This window comes from Scomber japonicus, chromosome 5, assembly GCF_027409825.1.
Source record: "Scomber japonicus isolate fScoJap1 chromosome 5, fScoJap1.pri, whole genome shotgun sequence".
In the NCBI taxonomy this organism is placed as follows: domain Eukaryota; kingdom Metazoa; phylum Chordata; class Actinopteri; order Scombriformes; family Scombridae; genus Scomber; species Scomber japonicus.
The window spans coordinates 26482667-26502625 of NC_070582.1; the positions used below are offsets into that span (position 1 = coordinate 26482667).

General features: G+C 39.1%; 2 protein-coding genes across 2 annotated transcripts; one reads left to right on the top strand and one right to left on the bottom strand.

Annotated features, from left to right (window-relative positions):
* Window positions 1-1235: 1235 nt before the first annotated feature.
* Window positions 1236-2648, bottom strand: pdf (peptide deformylase, mitochondrial). Its single transcript, XM_053318635.1, has 2 exons — window positions 2028-2648; window positions 1236-1757 (listed from the first exon to the last, which is right to left on the bottom strand). Exons 1-2 carry the CDS (start codon window positions 2611-2613, stop codon window positions 1600-1602), a joined length of 744 nt encoding a protein of 247 aa, XP_053174610.1. The 5' UTR covers window positions 2614-2648; the 3' UTR covers window positions 1236-1599.
* A 3725-nt stretch (window positions 2649-6373) lies between these two features.
* Window positions 6374-10656, top strand: LOC128358374 (uncharacterized). The gene is made up of 4 exons (XM_053318625.1): window positions 6374-6434; window positions 7369-7482; window positions 7872-7980; window positions 8689-10656. The coding sequence occupies exons 1-4, from the start codon at window positions 6402-6404 to the stop codon at window positions 10440-10442; spliced, it is 2010 nt and encodes a 669-aa protein (XP_053174600.1). The 5' UTR covers window positions 6374-6401; the 3' UTR covers window positions 10443-10656.
* The last annotated feature ends 9303 nt before the right edge of the window (window positions 10657-19959 follow it).

Below are 19959 nucleotides of genomic sequence, written 5' to 3' on the forward strand. Positions count from 1 at the left end.
TCCAGGAGGCATCCTAACTAGATGCCCGAGCCACCTTATCTGGCTCCTCTCAACGTGGAGGAGCAGCGGGTCTACTCCGAGCTCCTCCCGGATGGCCAAGCTTCTTACCCTATCTCTATGGGAATTCAGTGTCTTTAATAAAACCTTTTCCTCCTGTTATACTGCATCTAATCTATAAACTCAAACCCTGCAGGTACATGCTTTTTAATTTTTTAAAATTATTCGCAGCTCAAGTCCAAACTATCCAATACATGTCATGTATTTGACCTTGTGCATTGTTAACATTACAATAACACAAATTGGGTCATAAATATGTCAAAGTCCTGGTGACTTAACTCACTAACATGGTTTAAATGTCCTGAGCGATAAGACAGATCTCTAAAAATCTTTCAGCGGATAGAACCACTGATATTATTCCTGGGTCATGTCCGCACATGTCCCACACATGTCCTGCTTCCCCCATTCAAACTTGACTAGCTTCATGTAGATCAGTGGTGTCAAACTCATTTTGGCTTAAGATCCACAAACAGCCCAATTTGATCTCAAGTGGGGCAGACCAGTAAAACCACTGCATAATAATATATAATATATAACTTTACTATAATAAGCCATATATTTACACAACAGAAAAACAGCCTGTGATGTCTCAAGAAAAATGAGTGAAATTTCAACAATCTTAACCTTCACAAGTACATCAATAATAGGTGTGAAATCCTGAGCAGTTGTCAGTTTCAGATTTTCATTCAGGTGCTTGTGTGTGAACCTGGAACACCATTTTCAGCATTTTATTGATGCTCATCACAAAAACATCTTGTCTACTAGTGGTCCCAAACATGCTCAAAATGTTTGCAGCCAGGTCTGTCAATTTGGGGTTACCCTGGTAAGAGCTACTGATCAAATGTGTCCATGCCCACCAAGGCAAATCTGAATTACATTGCAGGTCAGTTATCCCAAGTTGGATGTTCTTGACTATGAATTAGAATAGCGGTGCATTTCATTGAGCAATTGGACATTTTCTGTTATGTTCATACTTTGCAAAGTTACTAGTGGACCAGGTTGGAGCCCGTGGGCATAGATTTGACACTCTTGATGTAGATTCAACCATTTTCAAATTCTCAAGTAAAACTGCCAGAACGACCAGTTTTTAATCAGTGTCAGTGAAGTTCTTGTAAATCTTGTAAAGCACTTGTACTTAAAGAAAATAATGGGTAATAATCTTTATCAAGTAGTTCCATATTGGTATTTTTTATTGTGATTGTAGCAGACAAGGGCCTTTACATTTCACTGATTTGATCATGAACACTCAGTCTCTTTAAACATCAAACACAGGCCGAGGTCCACAGAAACTCCCGGCTTACACTTTTAATGTGATAAGAGGTAATTGGTTTGTTTTTTTCCAGCCCTTCAGCTTCTGGCAGTTTATGTCCCATGAAACCATTCACCAAAACAAGCCCACCTTTCTGCGAGCCAGACCATTTGTCCCATAAAAGATTCAGCAGACACTGCATGCTCCCAACAGCTAATGTAGAAGTTTTATTGATAAAGTGCCGGTCCTCATATAAATATCTGTGGTTTGTCCTGAGGATCTGTGGGGACCGTCTACTCATTGTGTGCCTGCCAGTTGATGTTGATGAAAGTCTTGCTGTCCATGCGGTCGATGTAGAGGACCCCATCCAGGTGGTCCATCTCGTGCTGGAGGATGCGAGCTGGCCAACCGCTGGCCTTCCAAGCCACTGCTTCTCCCTTCTCGTTCAGACCTACAGGAAGAACAAGCAGAGGGGCGTAAAAATACACAGAAATTAACGGGGGATTGTCCTCGAATGTGTCTACTCAATGCACACTGACTCCTCCACAGTTCAGTGTTTCTAAATAGAGAGCAAATGTATCTCATTTGGAAACTTTTCTTGTTTTGTGTGAATAATAAGATCATTTGGTTTTTTTAAAGTATTTTATAGCAGTCTAAACAACTAAGATTTGGCAAATCATCTGAAAGGCACAACACAGGATAAAGTTATAAAGGTGCGTACCAGACACTTCCACAGAACGGTAACGAGGAACTGTGGCAGAGAAACCTGAGATGCTCTCACAAGCCTCCTGAAACACCAGCGTCTGTCCGTCCAGTACCCTCAGCTGTGGGTTTACAAAGACCCTCAGGGGCTGGGTGGAGAGACCGCGGGCCTCCCTCGACACAGGCGAACTCTCCTCCAACATTTTCTGAGGATATTCTAGGGCCAGTATGCGGAGTGGCACTCCTATCTGAGGCGCGCTCAGTCCCACGCACTCAAGTTTCCGCATCACTGTCACCAAAGTGTTGATGACCTGCTGGATCTCAGTGCCTGTTATAGTGGAAGGGTCAACAGCGGCCGCATGGGACCGCAGCACTGGGTCTCCTACCTGGCACACATGACTGTACGGGGGACCGGAAGATATGATCTTGCGTTTCATGTACTGAAGATAGGAGCGCATCTTGACGTTGGTGGAGTAAGAGTGTGTGCCAGGTACAGGGGGGTATGTTGAGGTGCGGGGAAGCTGGATGGAAGGGGCTTTGGATGCACAAAGTCTGTATCCCACCCTGGAGAGATGAAGCAGTGACACACATGATGTTCTGTTCATGGTGGAGCTGCAGCTGGGACGATGTGTCGAAGGTCAGGGAGATGATGCACGATGCTGCAGGGACATCACACAAGAGAATGAGTTAATGTATAAAACCCAACACCACATTCTGAAACCTACATTTGCTGCTTTAATCACAATGAGACTTTCAGGTCAAATTTGGCCCCGAAACCTGACACGTTATATGGCCAAAAGTAGTAGACACACAATCATTACACCCAAATAATTGTTAAACCATTCCATGACCATTAACATGCTCCAAACACGTCCGCTTTGCTGGGAAGCTCTCCATGAGATTTTGGGGTTCAGAAATTGATTTTGGGTCATAAGGGCTAGCCATCTGCATTGAAGTTCATAACAAAAGTTCTGGGTGGGGTTGAGGTTAGGGCTCTTATATATGTAGAGTTATGTACTTAACCATAGTTATCGGTGAATTTACTACAAGCTACTGTAGAAACATGGCAGGCTCTGTGGGAGAGGACCTATTGTCAGGTGATTGTACACTAATTGAAACATACTTGTGAATATTATATTCCATTTATACCGAGTCCGTTGGCACTGAATTCTACACACTGCACCTTTAAAAAAACAAAACACCGCACATATCCAGTCCAGTATCAGTGTATATTACTACCACTGGGCGGCACCAAAGTCAAAACACTTCAAACGGAGACGTCAGAAGAACTTTGTAGTTATGATTATCACACACACACACCTTTGTAAGGTAAGATAGTAACAGTGTGAAGCTAGTTTGACGAAGCGTTTGCTCCATTCATAAATCTTAGCTTAGCAGCGTTTCCAAACACCGCCTGCAGGGTCGCCAGGTACAACGAAACATGCGCGCCCTTCCAGCTGCTATCACATATGCTACAAAGCTAGGCCGTTAACATGTTAATAGATATATATATGCCGCTAATGCTTCTAACTACGTATTGTAATTATATATTTAAAGGTGTCGCACAGCTCCGTTACCTCACAGTAAGGTGTACGCTTCAGAAAAGGACCACATATTGAGGACAGAAGGTGGTAATAGGAGGACAAGAGGAGACTGTTAGAGCGCCGGAAAGTGTTTCCAGGTCAACAATGTGAGCTTCGCAATAAAAGTCTACAAGCGTTAGTCGCATGGTTAAGTTACAGCCGTGCTGATTAAAAACTTTTATTTTGATAGCGACAGATGAGTTGACGCGGCAGAGCTTTACAACGTTTTGAAACCGAAACTCTACCAAGAGCCGGGATGTTGAACACTTCACACATCCTCAACTTGCCGGTACATGTCTAGCCGGGCGGTTGTGAAAAAGTGCAGTGGTGGCCTCTGCTTCCTCACATCATCAGCTGATGATCTGCCTCCTCACATCAACATGTCTCACAGCTCCCAGAGGCTGCCGCTGTGGATCATAGAGCACCTCTGGGCTCACAAGATGATGGATATGCAAGAAGGTTGGGAAACGTTTTCACTTATTTTATTTCCATAGTATAACCCAGAGTTATGATGACTGTGTAGTACACTTACAGTTATTTCGTCGGTTTGCCTCATTTAGATGTTTGCAGATCGCACAGCTCATTTTAAATATGTATTTCTACTCGTTTTCTTGCATTATCAAAAGATTACAGAGTGATGCAGTGTTTAGATTAATTCCAAGTTATCCGAGTAAACAAAAGACAGATTCGTGTGCATCCATTCAAATAATTAATCAATTGATTTTATTGCTAACAACAAACCTCAAATGAATTGACAACAGTTTTGATGATTCAGTTTTACTTGTTGCCACATAATCAGTTGTATACAAATGTGCAATGAAATGCTGTTTAGTGTCCCCAGTAGATGTGCAAGTATTTAAATTAGGGCAAATGTAAAAGAGGAGCAAATATGAAATGTACAGTAGTAACAATACGATAATATAGTAACATTTTAGTAACATTAGTCTAATGAGTATCTCCAGAAAGATTAATTGATAATCAGTAGTTGTATCACTAATTTATTTTTGTTAAATGATTTTTTTTTCTGATACTAAATTTTCTGATTGTTGCATAATTGATTCCTGGCAACATTATTTTGTTAGTGAGTTTACTCTCTTCATCCTTACATGTTTCTGGAGCATGTAGTTACAATACATGATAAATCCCCAGTCTGCATGGCTGGAGTATATACGGACACATTTTAGCTGAATTGGAGTAACTTTCACTGCAAATTGATGGATACAATGAAATTAAAATCCTTCCTCACGTTGTGTCTTCACAGTTGTGGATGCTTCCCACTGGCCAGAGCTGGACTCACAGCCTCTGAGCCTCGAAGATTCGGGGAGACTGCGTGTTGTGTCTGCACAGGTCTACTCCATCATGAAAAACAGGGATGTGGAACACTTTGAGAAGGTGATGGGCTTTCTTGAGGCCACTTACAGACTTCTGCCTAGACTCGTGGCAGCCATCAAACACATGAAGATCACATTTGGCCTCAAGACTATGGTATGGAAATGAGTCGTGGTAGCATTCATTCATAATAAGCATGTAAAATCTTTCTTGGAAATGTATTTGTTGCAGTTGTTCCATGGCTTTATTTTTTTAAAATGTTCACTTGCATCATAATTGAATTTCCTTCTCTCTTGGTAATTGTCCCCCCCTTCAGGTCATAATGTGGATGCTTAAGGAGGGTAGAGGCATGATTGATACCGTCCATAAAATCATTCAGTTCTTCCCAAGTAAACTACCTCAGTACCAAGATCAATGTGTAAGTATCTAACTTTGTCCTGCGTATTTATCTATTATTTATTTATTTTACATTTAAATAAGTTATAATCAGTGGCGTCAGTTTTACTTAAAGCTGCACTAATCAATATTTTTATAATAACAATGTAAAAAACAAAACAAAAAATCTCAATCAGTGGGACTAAGGTATCCAACTGGGTGACAAACCCACAAAGGAGCTTTTTAGAATATTTCAGTATTTTGGTTTTATGACATGAAACTTTTTGTTCTACTCTCCCTTATCTTTCCCCACCCAAAGTTAGCTCTCGAGTTACTATGGACCACAATAGAGCCGCAAAGAGCATAAATATTGCACTTCAGACTGATTTTTTGCCAACACAAGGGGTTAATGAAAGTCCCACTACAGATTCCCCACTGTGTTTATATTCTTTATTTCACTTTATGATATTCACAAGTATGAAAAAACACACTTGTAATAGGAAACACAAGTAGCCAATCACAGTCTTTGCAGTTCAAATGTGGTATCTCTGTGGCCCCACCATGGGATGTCAACTACTGTGTAACCTCTGAGTAACCTCTTAACCCCTTAATTAAAGTATAAATGCACTTTTCATTGATGAGGTAGCCAGAAACTTGTGCTAAGACTTTTGCCAAATGCTAAATGCTAAGGCTGTTCAGCGTTTGCTAGATGTGTAACTGTTTGCTCACACATTCAATTTATTAAAGTCCCTGCAATCAAGAGGGTTTTTTAAAGCAGTGACTTATAATCAGATATTTTTATGTCTTTATGTATCATTTTGAATGTCTGATTAATTATTGAAATGCTACATATCATCGATTCATTTCAATGGATTTAAATGAACTGTATTTTTATTGGCGACATATACCAAAAATATGTGTCCAGTTAAATATGGTAACACCTTGCCATGCCAAACTATTGCCTACATTAACATTTTGCCAGCATTAACAGATTCATCCATTATCCTTTGTTTTGTGTCCTTTTTCCTGTTCAACAGAGCCAACATGAAATGTTCCTCATGCGAAAGAACCATCTGGACTTTAAGACTCTGGCACAAACACTCGCTATGGACAAAGACAGACTTGAAGATTATATCAAGGTTAGTTTACTTCATCACAGTTCATCACAGTTCATCACAGTATATATACATATATATAAAAGGTACAATTTTTTCTGTTATTCAGAATGTTGACATTTCTTCTTGGTACTTGGTGATATATGGCACCTTAGAGGAAGAACCGTAAATTTGAAAAAGCATTCACTCTTAACTAGACTTTGCAGTGACACACATGTAATACAATTATAGATGACACAGCTGTATAGATAAGTGTGTCCTATCATTATAAGACAATTATAATATATTATTTATATTCATTTATTCTGTTAAATCAGCCCCATACTGCAATTCCTTTTCTATCCAGCAGGGTGCACTACAGATCAATGTTTTAAAACAAATCCTTCTGTCCCCCACACAAATGTGGAACTGTCCATGTCCTCAGAACGTCATCAAAAAAAACAAAACTGATGTAATGAGGAGTAAGACATGCTTTGCATTGTTATTTTGTTTTTGTGCATCAAATGAACTCTTGTTGACCACGAGGGAAAAAGCAGTTTCCAAGAAACCTCTGGAACTGTTCACAGGTCAAACAGTAAATACACAAATGGAGAACAACACTGTGAACATGTTGTTTTATTTTGCACAAAAACACTGTGCAGCCCACGTTATGTTTTTTAATGACATTGCACATTCAGACTTTGCTTTCTGGCCTTTGGAGTGTATAATTACAGCCAAAATCCTATTTCTAATTACTCAAAATTGTATGAGATCAAAGAAATGATAAACATAAACAAGTCTCTGCACACCTGAGTAGTGACAGGTACATGAATGTGCAACCAAAAATGAAAAAATGCTCCGGGACACTGTCTTGCTCATTGATTTAGTTTTATTGAGTTGCAACGTTTCGTGATCAAAGGAATTATAGAAAGTCTAATTGTGTTTCTGTACAACTTGTTAATTGCTGCCTGTCTTTCAGAACCAGATGGAGGAGCAGTATGGTGAACATTATGCCCAGAAAGTAGAAGACAGGTTGCTGCACTATCTACAAGAGCTGGAAACTGTCTTACCAAAAGATACCTACATTGATAAGGTGAGTCTTTGTGTTGGTCCATGTTTGCAGTATTTAAAAAAAAGAGGTCTATATACTTTGATGGTGTGACTAACAAACACATGTACAATGCAAGATTTTGGACTACAAAAAAATGTAGCTGTTTTGATGCCTTTCTGTTATTTCAGAGAATTACAGAGAAAATACAGAATTATGTTTTTAGCCGAAAATGCATAGTGTGTATCCTTGATGCCCACTCAACAAAAAATTGCTCCATAGCACCACTAGTGGCCAAAACCCCAACTGGGTACCCTTCAAGACAGTGTATAAGAATTTATTAAAGGCTGCAAAAATGACTTGATTTGTGTCTAATATCATAATAGCATTTTTTGACTAATTGAGTGTTTGCCATGTATGAATGTGTGAACCAGATACTGAAGAAAGAAAGTCCTGTGACTGAGGAGGAGAAGCTGCTGTTAGAAGTTATTACTTCTGACGCCACCACCATAGCAACAACCCTACAAAAACTGCTGCACTGTGGTAAGAATCACTTTGTAACACAAATAATGCACACAAATGTCAACTATACGACATACAGGGGGAGGAACAGGTTGACACAGCTTTGCTGTAACTTGCAATTGTGCCATTTGTATTTTTCCACTGGTGATATTTCTGTGTACAATTTAACACTGAAGAAAAAATGAATGTACAGTACTTCTCAAGAACAAGTGCTTTACATAAAACACGAAAGGCATTAAGACAAGATGTAAAAGAAACACATGACATTATTAAAAAAAGATATTTAAACAGCATTTAAAACAGGCATGTCAAACTCATTCCACAAAGGGCCATGTGGCTGTAGGTTTTCATTCCAACCAAGCAGGAGCACACATGCACACCAATCAGCTGACTGAAGAGTGAGTTCAGCTGATTAAATGAGTCGAGCCTGGTGTGCTCCTGCTTGGTTGGAATGAAAAACTGCAGCCACATGGCCCTTTGTGGAATGAGTGTGACACCTATGATTTAAAAGATATATTAAATAGATAGATGAGGCCTAGATAAGCCACTTTCAGACATGCACAACATTACATAAATGTCATTGCAATTAATTGATGAAATGAATGAGAATATTAATTTGGCAAGTTAGTAGAGGTGGAGATGGAGAGGACATGCGTGTGCCTTCACATTTAACCAGTAATGTGATTTTATTCTCATGATAATTGTGCATTGCCTCTGAATTCCTTTTAGATGTTGCTTCCTGTCGTGCAATCAGTGCTTCTCAGAAATCAGAACATGGAGCAGAATTGGAAAGCTTTCAACTCCCAAACTCTGTTCTGTATACCAGCTCCTCAAAAGCTCTTCTTGGGTCGCAGGTTATTAGAGGAAAGGAGGCTGCACAAGATTTGTCTCAAAGCTACATTTTTTTGCTGGAGGAGGATGAATCTTACCTGGATGCACTGAGAGCAGGTAATAGCAGTGACGGAGGAGTGAAAAATGTGCTGGAGAGAGAAGAAGGAAACACTTCAGAGGAGAGGGGCAAAGGGGGAGAAGAAGAAAGTGGTCAAAAGGAAAAGGAGGAAATAAGTCAGAGCAGCAGTGGATGTTCTCAGGAAGTGGCCTCCTCCCCTCAGTTCTGCTCCAAACATCAGCGATGGGTAAATAGCATCCTGCGAGAGTGTCCTGATGAGTGCTCAGAAGAGCTGCTGCTTCAGGCTAATGTTTCTTCATCCCCACCACTGTTCCAGTCTTCCTCATCTACCTCCTCATCACAGGACCTCACCCCTTCTGACCTCATCCCATGTCCTCCTAACCAAGAACGTCCACCTTCACAGACCTCCACTCATGTTCTGACAGCAGCCCAGGCATCTGGACAAGGAAGCCCTGAAAGTAAGCTGAGTTCTGGACCCCCTGCATCAGCCAACAGTAGCCCTCAAATGGTACCCCTACCTCAGCCCTCTTCATCCAAAGACACTCTGCTACCTCCTATGCTGTCACCGGTTGTCCGACTGATAGACATCGCTTCTGTCAGAGGGAATTACCTTACCTTTAAACCATATAAAGCATCTCTAAATAACTTCACCATGTCTAGTAAGGAACAGACAACTTCCTCTTCTAGTCATCAGGTACTAACCTCTTCACACGTCTTTACCTCAGTGAACAAAGAGTCTACATTTAACCAACCGGAAACGGTGTCTCCAGCAAATCCCTCAAACACAAGACACAAATTGCAAACATCTCCTGTATCTCAGGATGCATCTCCCTCTACCAGCTATCAACCACCAACTCGGCAGTCTTTCTCCAGACTTTCAAGAAAGTACAGACGGGCTTGTGCTGCAAGAGGGCATTCACAGGCTCTGGACAGATTTAGTCAAAACCTTTTAACTGAGCAGTTCAGAATGGCCCCATCTACCTTTCAGATGAGTTGTCTGCCCTTGACACACCCTGCTTCTACCTCTGCTGCTCAATCAGGGACTATATCCTCAATCTGTACTGATAACCAAATCCCTATATCTACAAACTCAACTCAAGAAATTTTCCCTCAGAAATCCATCAAACCTCATCCTCAGAAACACAGCACCAGTCCTCTTCAGCCAAAGACATTACCATGCACTACTGTCGTTTCCTGTACCTCCAACTCTGATTGTCTGGCAGTCAGGTCTGAGATCAGTAGAGTCTGCAGAGCCCAGCTGAGGTTATCTCTGCAGAGTCAGGTTGTGCTGCTGCAATCTAAGTTGCTACAGCCCTTTGTGAATCTTACCAGACTGAGCATGGAGGAGTGTCATCAAATGACCGAGGGGAGATCTTCAATCAGACATGTACAGTCTGTGGAACAAGGTGGAAATAGTGACAACAATGAGGAAGGGAGCAGGGAGGAGGAAGAGCATGCAGATTCCTCTTTTGATCTCAACACTCTTTACTCCAGTTATTCTTCAAGTAGTGACAGTGAGGATACCGATCCTGACTACAAACCTAGAATTAAAAAGAAAAGACTTCAGCTGTGAACCTGAATCATATATGAGAACATACAAATATACAGAACAATTCAGCTAACTTTTAAGTTAGTGAAGACCAAAACAGAACTAAAAGAATAATGAATGTTTGACTCTGTCTCTGCTGGATGTGTAAACAGACAAGTTTTGTAACATATTACCACTGTCCGTTTACAGAGGAATATATTAAACATGGGATTTTTAGATTTTCAGCTGATACCTCAAGTGCTCCCCCCTCAAAGGATCTATCAATGTAGCTACTAAGAACCTCTGAAATGTTTAACACTGTTATTTAATAACTCATATTTAAAATGACGTGAAACCTGATGATTGCACTGTTGAAGAAGAAGAAGGGGATGATTTAATTGTTTATATTGTGCTTCATACATTATTAAAGCTGTTACATTATCTGTTGAATTGTAATTGGAAAAGAAAACTAGAGTTTTACAATTAGGTTAATACACATTACAATGTAACATAACCTTTCTGACTTGAAAACCACCTATTATCATAGCATTTACTGTAGCAGTTGTCTCTTGATTGTTTGAGTGTTTTGTAACCATTGAAAATGGTTTGTCAGTATACATTTGAGAACCACTGACAAATCAGAATAAAACTGTCTTTACATGTTTCTTTTTGTCAGTCTGTCAGTTGTCCACCACTTAGGTCCAGATTTAAAGATCTCAACAAATGTTTGATGTATTGCCATGCAATTTGGTACAGATATCCATGGTCCCCAGAGGATGAATCCTAATGGTGATCCCCGATCTTTCCTCTAACACCACCAGCAGGTTAAGTTGTTCAGTGAAATATTTTTCACAATAACAATGACATTCACAAGCTGGATTGGCTGAACATTTTGTATATTCATGGTTCCCTAATGTTTTATCCCAATGACTTTGGTGATCCCCTGACTTTACCTCTGCCACCAACATGAGACATTTGTGAGTGAAATGTTTTTGCAACTGTTGGATGGATTGCCATATCTGGTACAGATTTTCATCTACTGCCATTATCAAGTCAAATTTTTAATTCCTCCAAAACTTTTGTTTATGACCAAATAATTGCAAGACGATGGTATTCCCATCAGCCTCAGTTTAACTTTGGTGGCCATAGACTCTTAGTTGTGTTCATTAAGGGATTCAGTGTAGAAAGTAGTGTAGTCTGTGTCCACTTGCCTGTCACCTTGTAAGCTGATGTTAGGCAGATATAGATCTTTACCTAATGGACCGCCTACTCTGAGTCACAGCTGCTCCTCTTTGGCCAGATATGTCTCCTGAATCATCCAATGAGCTCTGAAAGTCAGTTCTGTATGTCGTGGCTGTCCAGTGGCATGACATGACAAAGAAGAAAAAGAAAAGGTTTAGACGTGAGTGACAAATCACCAAGGGTCATCGCTGAGGTCAACAGTACCCCCTCTGTTTGCATATGTGTGTTTACAGAGTGCTATTGGAGGGAATAGTAGATAGGTCCGGCTTCTGTGGTGGAGGTAAAATGAGGACACTGCTTAATGGCTTTTGCCCTGAGCACTGATTAGGTGTGCCCTTGAATGATACATCCAACAGTATGCTGGTCACACAATAAGTGTAGGAAATGTATTGATTTGACAGCTGTAAGTACTGGATTTCACCTGGAAGTTGTCATGTTACTGTCTATTTAATTCTAATTCACACTTTTATAGTAAGACTTTTCAAAGGTATTTTATAATTGGGCAAATTGATATCTGTGGAGTGAGTAAGCTTACATTTTTCATAGCCAGCAACTGAATTGAGATTTACAGTTGAAGCAACCTAGTGTTTTTAGTAGTTTCAAAATAATTTCTAGATGTACTTTAGAGTAGGGTCGGTTAAAGTAGGGTATTGAACTCCTCTTAACACTGTGAGTCTGATCATGAATGATATTGAACCTGGCACTTTATCAAGCTATTGCAGTCTGAAATTGAAGTACATGAAGTTTTCATAGATAACCTCACGTTGTGTTCTACTTCTTGAGGTCCAGCCAAATTTAATAGTTTAGCTCAAAGCTACACATGTTCCATGTCTATTCCACATAGACATGTATACTATATGCTAATATATATTATTATCACAGTCACCATGCAAAGATCCAGAGTAGGATTTTAGTCTACCATGATCTAAATATTTTATTCTTCTTGCTATACTTACAGAATACCTATTTAAATAACCCTAACCCTATCAGCAGCTTTAGTCCACAAAGATCAGAATCAGCCATCAACAGTCTTTTTTTGATGTTGACACTACATTTCTTTGATGAAATATTGATGTTGGATGAAAACATTGTACACAACTCAGTCTCCACAGCTGATAAGAAATAAAACACTACCTGCTCAAACTGGCACCAAGGCCACCTGTTCACAGCATGATGTTTATTGGTGAATCTAGCCCAGACAGGGCTAGACGATAACATTCAATCACCAACTCTGTGAGATAGGATGACCAAGGCCCTTGGCAAAGTGATACAGTGTTGATTTCATGACAGAGTACAAAGTTTCACAGGTAAACTGTGTGTGTACTGAGTCATTATATAAGAACTTAGGAAAATCCCCCCTAAATACGAATGTACGTTATACTGACATTCTCAGTATTTTAGACTATTAAACTATTATATGGACAAGATGGATGGTCATGATTGAATTGGTGATGTCATCATATTATTAGAGACCATCTCTGAAGGTGCATAGACCTTCTATTTGACCTATTTAATTAGAATTGGTAATTCAGTTAAATTCATTAGACTAAGTTTCAAATGTGTTGTCCAATTTGATCAAATCATTCCATTTTGGGGTGGATGTCCTCTTGAAGGCTTGTATTTATTTATTCATTTATAGTCACAGAGGTACGAGCTGTGAATGTTTGCTTGCTTTTTCCTCGTATCAGTATTGCATCAGATACATTTGATGTTGCATGTTCCCAAACTGAGGTTAAAGAGCAATGCATGACTGATGAACTGCACGTTTCTTTTCTCCTTTGTTTTTAAAGCTACGGTGTGGACTTTCTATGTGATTATAGCATTTTTAAAAATATTGTGATAAACATTAAGTGTTTAATGTATTGTTTTGTTGGTTGAAATTCTAGACAATGGCCATATCTGCCAGACCATTTCTAAGCCCCTCGGTACAATTGGGGTGTGGTGGTTTGAGGCGTGAAATACTGTCTCTGTGCTTTGTTTGGACTACCAGGTGGGGAAGTTGGAAATCTTCATATACAGTACTACACATGGGGGTTTGACCTATATTGATTGATTTAAATCCTCAATACCCTCAGAATTTCTCAACATTTTTTTCCCAAAAAAGTAAGCAGATTATTGTTTTTAGCCAAACTAGCAGTACGGCTCTCCACTTTGGTCCAAAGTTAAATATTTCAGAAACTATTGACAAATTGCCATAAAAGTGTGTATTGACATTCATGGCCCCCGGTCAACTGACTACTGGCACCCTGATTTCTCCTTTAGCACCCCCTTGAGGTTATTTTAGTGAAATTGTTTCTCTTCACATAAAGGATAGATTGCCATGAAATTTGGTTCCCATGGTGCCTCAAAAGATGATTCCCAATAATTAATGTGATTTTTCCACAGGCACCATTTGCAGGTTGACATTTTTGGATCAGAAAGTGAAATGTGTCAACAACTACTGGATGAACATGAAAAACTGATTATTATATGAAAAAAACCTTGGCAACACTTTCACTTTTACTCAAGCGCCATCATCTTTGTCCACAACTTTAATTTATGACCAAATACCTGCAAAGCTAATAAACTTCCCATCAGCTTCAATTGTGCTGCTAATTAACAAACGTTATTAGCAATATATTGATCATGGGAAACATCAGCATGTACGTATTTTCATGGAGATATTGTTATCATGCAGATGTTAGTGCTGTACATCCTCATAGAGCTGCTACAGTGGCTGTAGACTGAAAGGCAAACGTTTTATAGTAGCTACTTGGAATAGCCTTGCTTGAAAGCGAGGTGAAAAGCTTTGTGTCATAAACAAATATTGTTTAGTTAGAGTCGGAGATAGTTATGGGGCAACAGCACACATTTTCAGAGAATACTGGTGTCTTTAGTCTTATTAGACCACTATATTTGATATTATCCTACATTGTTTTTCTTCTCATGATCTGCTCCAATAAAAAACCTTTCCATTTTCCAAGGGTGACTTTCATTGATTTTGTTTTGCAGGAATTTTGTAGTAACTGGTTTAATAGATTTTTAAGAATTCAAGGAAACTGTCCCTTTGAATGATGAAGTTGTATCTCTGTAATGATAATCAAGCTGTGTTTACTGTATGTACTGTAATGGAGTTTTCTTGCTTTCCAGAAAGAAAATCAGTGTTACAGATATTCTCAAAATGTGTTTATTGTCACAAACAGTAACAAAATCAAAGCTGATAACGGAGCGACTGTGTGCCATCAGGCTGGGGCTGCACAGGAAATGCTTGTTATTAGAAAAAACTAAGTATGCATGTACAACCTTGTGCTTTAGTTTTTATTACTCCATTTATACCACTTTTCCTTGATGCCATTTGTCACAGGGGACTACTTTGACCTCCACTGACACTGTTTCACTCAAAGGGACTGTAGATTGACGTGAAAAAAAAACTGGCTGACTGGTCATTATGTAAGGAGTAGGTTTTCCACATATGTTGTTTAAGTTTGACCCCCCCCCCCCCCCCCCCACTCCCTCATAGCCAGTCAGGCTGTTTGCTGTACCCACTGCAAATCACACTGTACTCAGCGTCACTGAAGGAAATGGGATATGCTTGAAATACATGCCACATGCCTTCAGCAGTATAACAATACCATCATAGGTGTGTTCTGTCTCAGTGATTGTCTGTCCAACATATTGATTTAACACAAAGTGACCGGACAGTGTGGAGAGGCACACATCTGGTAAACATGAACACACATGAAATAATAACATGTTTTGTTGACTCACGTATCAGTTTCAGCATGTCGTTCCCATCATGAATAAGTAACTTTTTGTTTGGGCAGCGTGCCCCATAGACGTAAGAGGATGATACTTGAGTTTTTGTTTGGAGTATTTTTTTGGGGGGGTTTTACATCCATTACACACGGGATAAACTCAAATTCAAGTCAAGTTACACAAAATGTCATTTGTAGGGCTTTTTCCACAGCAAACATTTTATATTGTCATAGTAGGAAAAGCAGAGATGTTTATCCTAATTTTAGGATGCCTTTTTAACATTTTAATATATTTAAAATCAGGCTCATTTGCATTTCCCCCCCCTGTGGATTAATGATCATTATCCATGCCATATGATGAATAAAAACCCCATTAAGGCAGCAATAATCAATATTTGTATATTACTAATGGATCACATGACTATTGTATATGAAAAGAGATTGATCTCTGCAGATCCCCTCAGCTTGAGCTTTTTATTGTGGTTCAAGTCAATGTTTTGGTGTTCCAGCTGCAATTTACCTATTTTGGTTCACTCTCAGGGCTCTCATATCATTGTTTTTGTTCTAAGAGGATGAATCCTAATGGTTATCCCCTCAATTATTCCTCTAACACCACTAGCAGTTCAAATTGTTCAAGTATTATTGTTAAAAAATCTCTGAAAAGCCACTGTACACTGTACCTACTCTGCACTAAACGACAGATAGACAGTAGCTAGTGAAACATTTAGCAACTAAAGAGTCAGATATTTCCTTCAGCAATTGATAGAGAGCAAAATGTTGTTAAATGACTGAATATTGGACTTACTGGAAATAAGCAACTGTCGATGATATCGGTGTTTTGTGTAAAGCATGTTTCTGCTGCCCCCAAGTGCCTAAAAAAATCACTTGAGTCGTGAAGTCATATCTCTCTGGTGTCAGGAGATCTTTGGTTTAGCATAGCTCTGTCCAAAGTTTTTGGTCTGGCACTGTGACTTCCTGGAGTTTTGTCATTAATGTGGGGTTGTCAGACAAGCAGCAGAGACTCCAGGAAGTCAAGAACTTTGCAAAGAGCCACATATCCAAACTTTATTCTAAACTAAGCTAACCGTCTCCTTGCTCCAGCTATATGAGAGTGATCAAAGTTAATTTTATTTATAGATCAAAAAGATTTGCTTCACAGTGCAGAAAGTTAGGTCTTCTCATGTAACTCTCTGCAAGAAAGTGAATAACCATATTTTTTCGAACGTCAATAATATTCAGTCATCATTCACTAAATATATGCACATGTGAGTTTCAAAAGTCATGTCGTGGAAGCAAATGGTTGAAAAAAAACAAGAACAGAAGCATTTATCCAGACCAGTGTTCTGGAGATATCGACAACTGCATACACATTACATAACATCATTGGGTCATGTCATCAAGCTCAAGCACGGCCAGCAGCTGAGTAAGATGAAATCCTGAAGGTTTCTGATAAAAGATATGAATCACTGAAGTATTACAGGAGGCAAACAATGCAGCCCATAACAATGTATGAGAAAAAGATGAAGTGATCAAGATGTTACGTCTGTGCATTCTGTCCAAAACTACAGCAGACTGCGGAGTGTTTGCTGTGTTACATTGATTATTGTGGAACTGGATCCAGACCAATTTTTTTTAAAGCTCTGATATCACTCTCTCTCTCTCTTTTTTTTGACGTGGATGAATGAGTCAGGAAGGGTTGTTACATAAGAACGTCATGTACACATTAGTTGAGGAAAAACACGTTCCTAAAAGAAGTAATACCAAAATGTAAAAATACAAGTAATGTAATACAAGTAATGGTCCAGCGTTACTGTATGTGAGCATTTTAGCCTACTATATTATTAAGGGTTGTAATGGGAATTCTCATTATTCATTTTCTCTGATACAAATGAGCAACTGTGTGTCATAATCTGCTGATCACCGACTCAGCGCTGCAGGTTAAGTCTGTATACAGCTGGAGTCTGGGACTCCAAAAACCTCAAACCTCCCTGTCAAAGAAGGTAGAGAAGTGGGGGACCTGACATGTGAGGACTGACGCCCACCCAACTATATTATTATTATATATTATGTTATTGGATCATTATTACAATGTTGGATAGCTTCAGATGACTGAGATAAATGGGAAAGGAGTGCATGGGAACTGCACCAATTCAGTGTGAATGGACGTTTGTATCTGGCTAAAGGCTGTAGGCAGAGATGGGAAGTGAGGCCCTCAGAGATGGCCAACACACTCAATCCCATCAGGGCCATTGTGGATTGGATGAAGCTCACTCCGAAGCCAGATAAACCCATGATTGCTCTTTCCGTAGATGAAAAGGTTTTACTGACTTCTTCACTTTGGTGCTTCCCTGTCTGGTATCTGTTTGTTCATTCTAAGGTTAAAGATTAGGTATTTCTTAGGTTAGAGATTAAGATCAGGTATAGTTTATGGTGCCTACAGGCTGTTTTTTCCTGACTGATCAATTGTTCAGAAGGTGGAGTTTTTAGAGATAGGAAACTATAGTGTTGCCAAAACCTGGAGTAGGGAGAGAGACTCAGATTGGCACCAGGCACTCTCTCAAGATTGGATGTTTGACACTGTTCTCTTTTGTAATAAAATATTTAAATATACAAGTGAGATGTGTCAGCAGTGGTTTCCTTCTTTTTCATCAACACATCAAGAGACAACCATTTTATACTATACCTGCAATGCAAGTTTACAATCAGGCATACTCTTCACATTAATCCAATAATGTGTGACTGTAATCAAGTAAAAATAACTACATCCTTAGATTAGTTTCTAAGACCCAAAATCAATAAACTATATTATAATACATGTGCTTCAACAATGTTGTTAATCTTTAATGTGCTCCTCTGGTCATTGCACTGATAGACCTGACCTGACTCCCAAAATGACTTTTCTTCTTGATTCCTGAGACCACAACATCACAGCATCACACAAGAATCCATCTTGTCATGACTCAACTTAAGTGCTTGTATCCGGCATACAAGTGGTTCGAACCAATTAGCATCATGAATCTTGCATGATGATAGATAGATGGTTCATCCAATCACCTGCCAAGTATTTTTTGAAAGCGCCTGCCTCTGTAGAGGCAGATATGTATGTATCATGGGTGAAATGTGAAAACAGCAAGAAGAGATGAAGGGTCAGTTAGGAGATGTCGCAACAGGACTTACAGGGAGTTTACCATGTTGATTTCACCAACTCCTTACAAGGAGTTGATTTATTTAAGGGATGGGTCATAACTCACTTACAATGTAGCCCTACGTGATGGAGAACAAAATCCATAGTGTGACAGCTTCTGAAAAACCTTTAAATACAGTTTTGCACAGAAGGAGAACTGTGAATTTTGTCGTCCATCACTTACATTGTAGTGCATTATGAAAGGAAACCCCACACACTGTTCCTATAGACACCTGACTGTTGTTCTGAAACAGACTTTAAGATCAATACTTAAGTGAATTATTTACATTGAATCATCATGTCTTCTCAAGTGGGTCATGTATCCTAATATTTATTTTTATTTTGAAAATTACATTTTATAGTAAAATAGTAATACAAATAAAAAATGTAATATTGTGTTAAAATCAGTATATTAAAAAAAACTAATAATAATAATTTAAAGATACTTAACGATACATAAAAGATACATTGCCTAAGTTGAATATATATAGTTTTCCTGTCTGCACCCACCACCTTAAAGCACCTGCACTTTGCGCCCTCTCTATTTGGAGGCATATGGGCATGACGCACTCCTGCAGACGCTACGGGGGGAGGTGGGGTGTTGGTGGGGTGGTGGTCCTGTCTACTTACGTGAGATCCCCCCACCCATCCGTTCAAAAGCGGATAATAGATGTCGTTAAGGTTTTGAACTGGTATGGTTCTGTTTAGTGATGTAAGAGGGGTGTAATGGCACAACCCTCAGCCTCCACCAATGGAAATATGGGCAGGGTTCAACACCCATTTTCGTGAATCTTGCTATAAAACCGGCTTATAACATCCCTCACAATTCATTTAGTGTGAAAGTTAACCTGCGCTACTATACTGTTTGAGAACATTGTGTTGAATTAGGTAAGTAGAAATTCTTTAATTATTATTTTTTTATCAATTTATACTGTGACAATAAAAAAAAACTATAGATGAAGTTGCATAATAATTAAATGCATGTTTTCTAAATAATTCAAGGTTTACAGCAGTTAAACTTTTTTTTAAAGTAGGAAATTAAAAAACCAATGCAATTGCTGCTTCTTGATTGATGTGATAGTAGGCTACAGTACGGGTTCCTGCAGGTTTATTTAAACTATTTTATCCACATTTCGAAGATATGATTTTTATTTTAAGTTAATTTTATGAAGTTTGTTTGATTTGCGTGCTGATTATTTCACCATGTATGAAGACTATGATCTTTATTCAACTTATGTGCAACTGCAGTGAATCTCTTCTCTGTCGGTTAAATAGAGAGAGGACAAAGAAAAAGCTACAACAAAATTTATTTCTAGGTATTTTGATGATTGAATGGGTAAGTTTATGATTTGGATTATCTGATAACTGGGTGGTCAAGATGGTCTTGGTAATGACGCAGTTT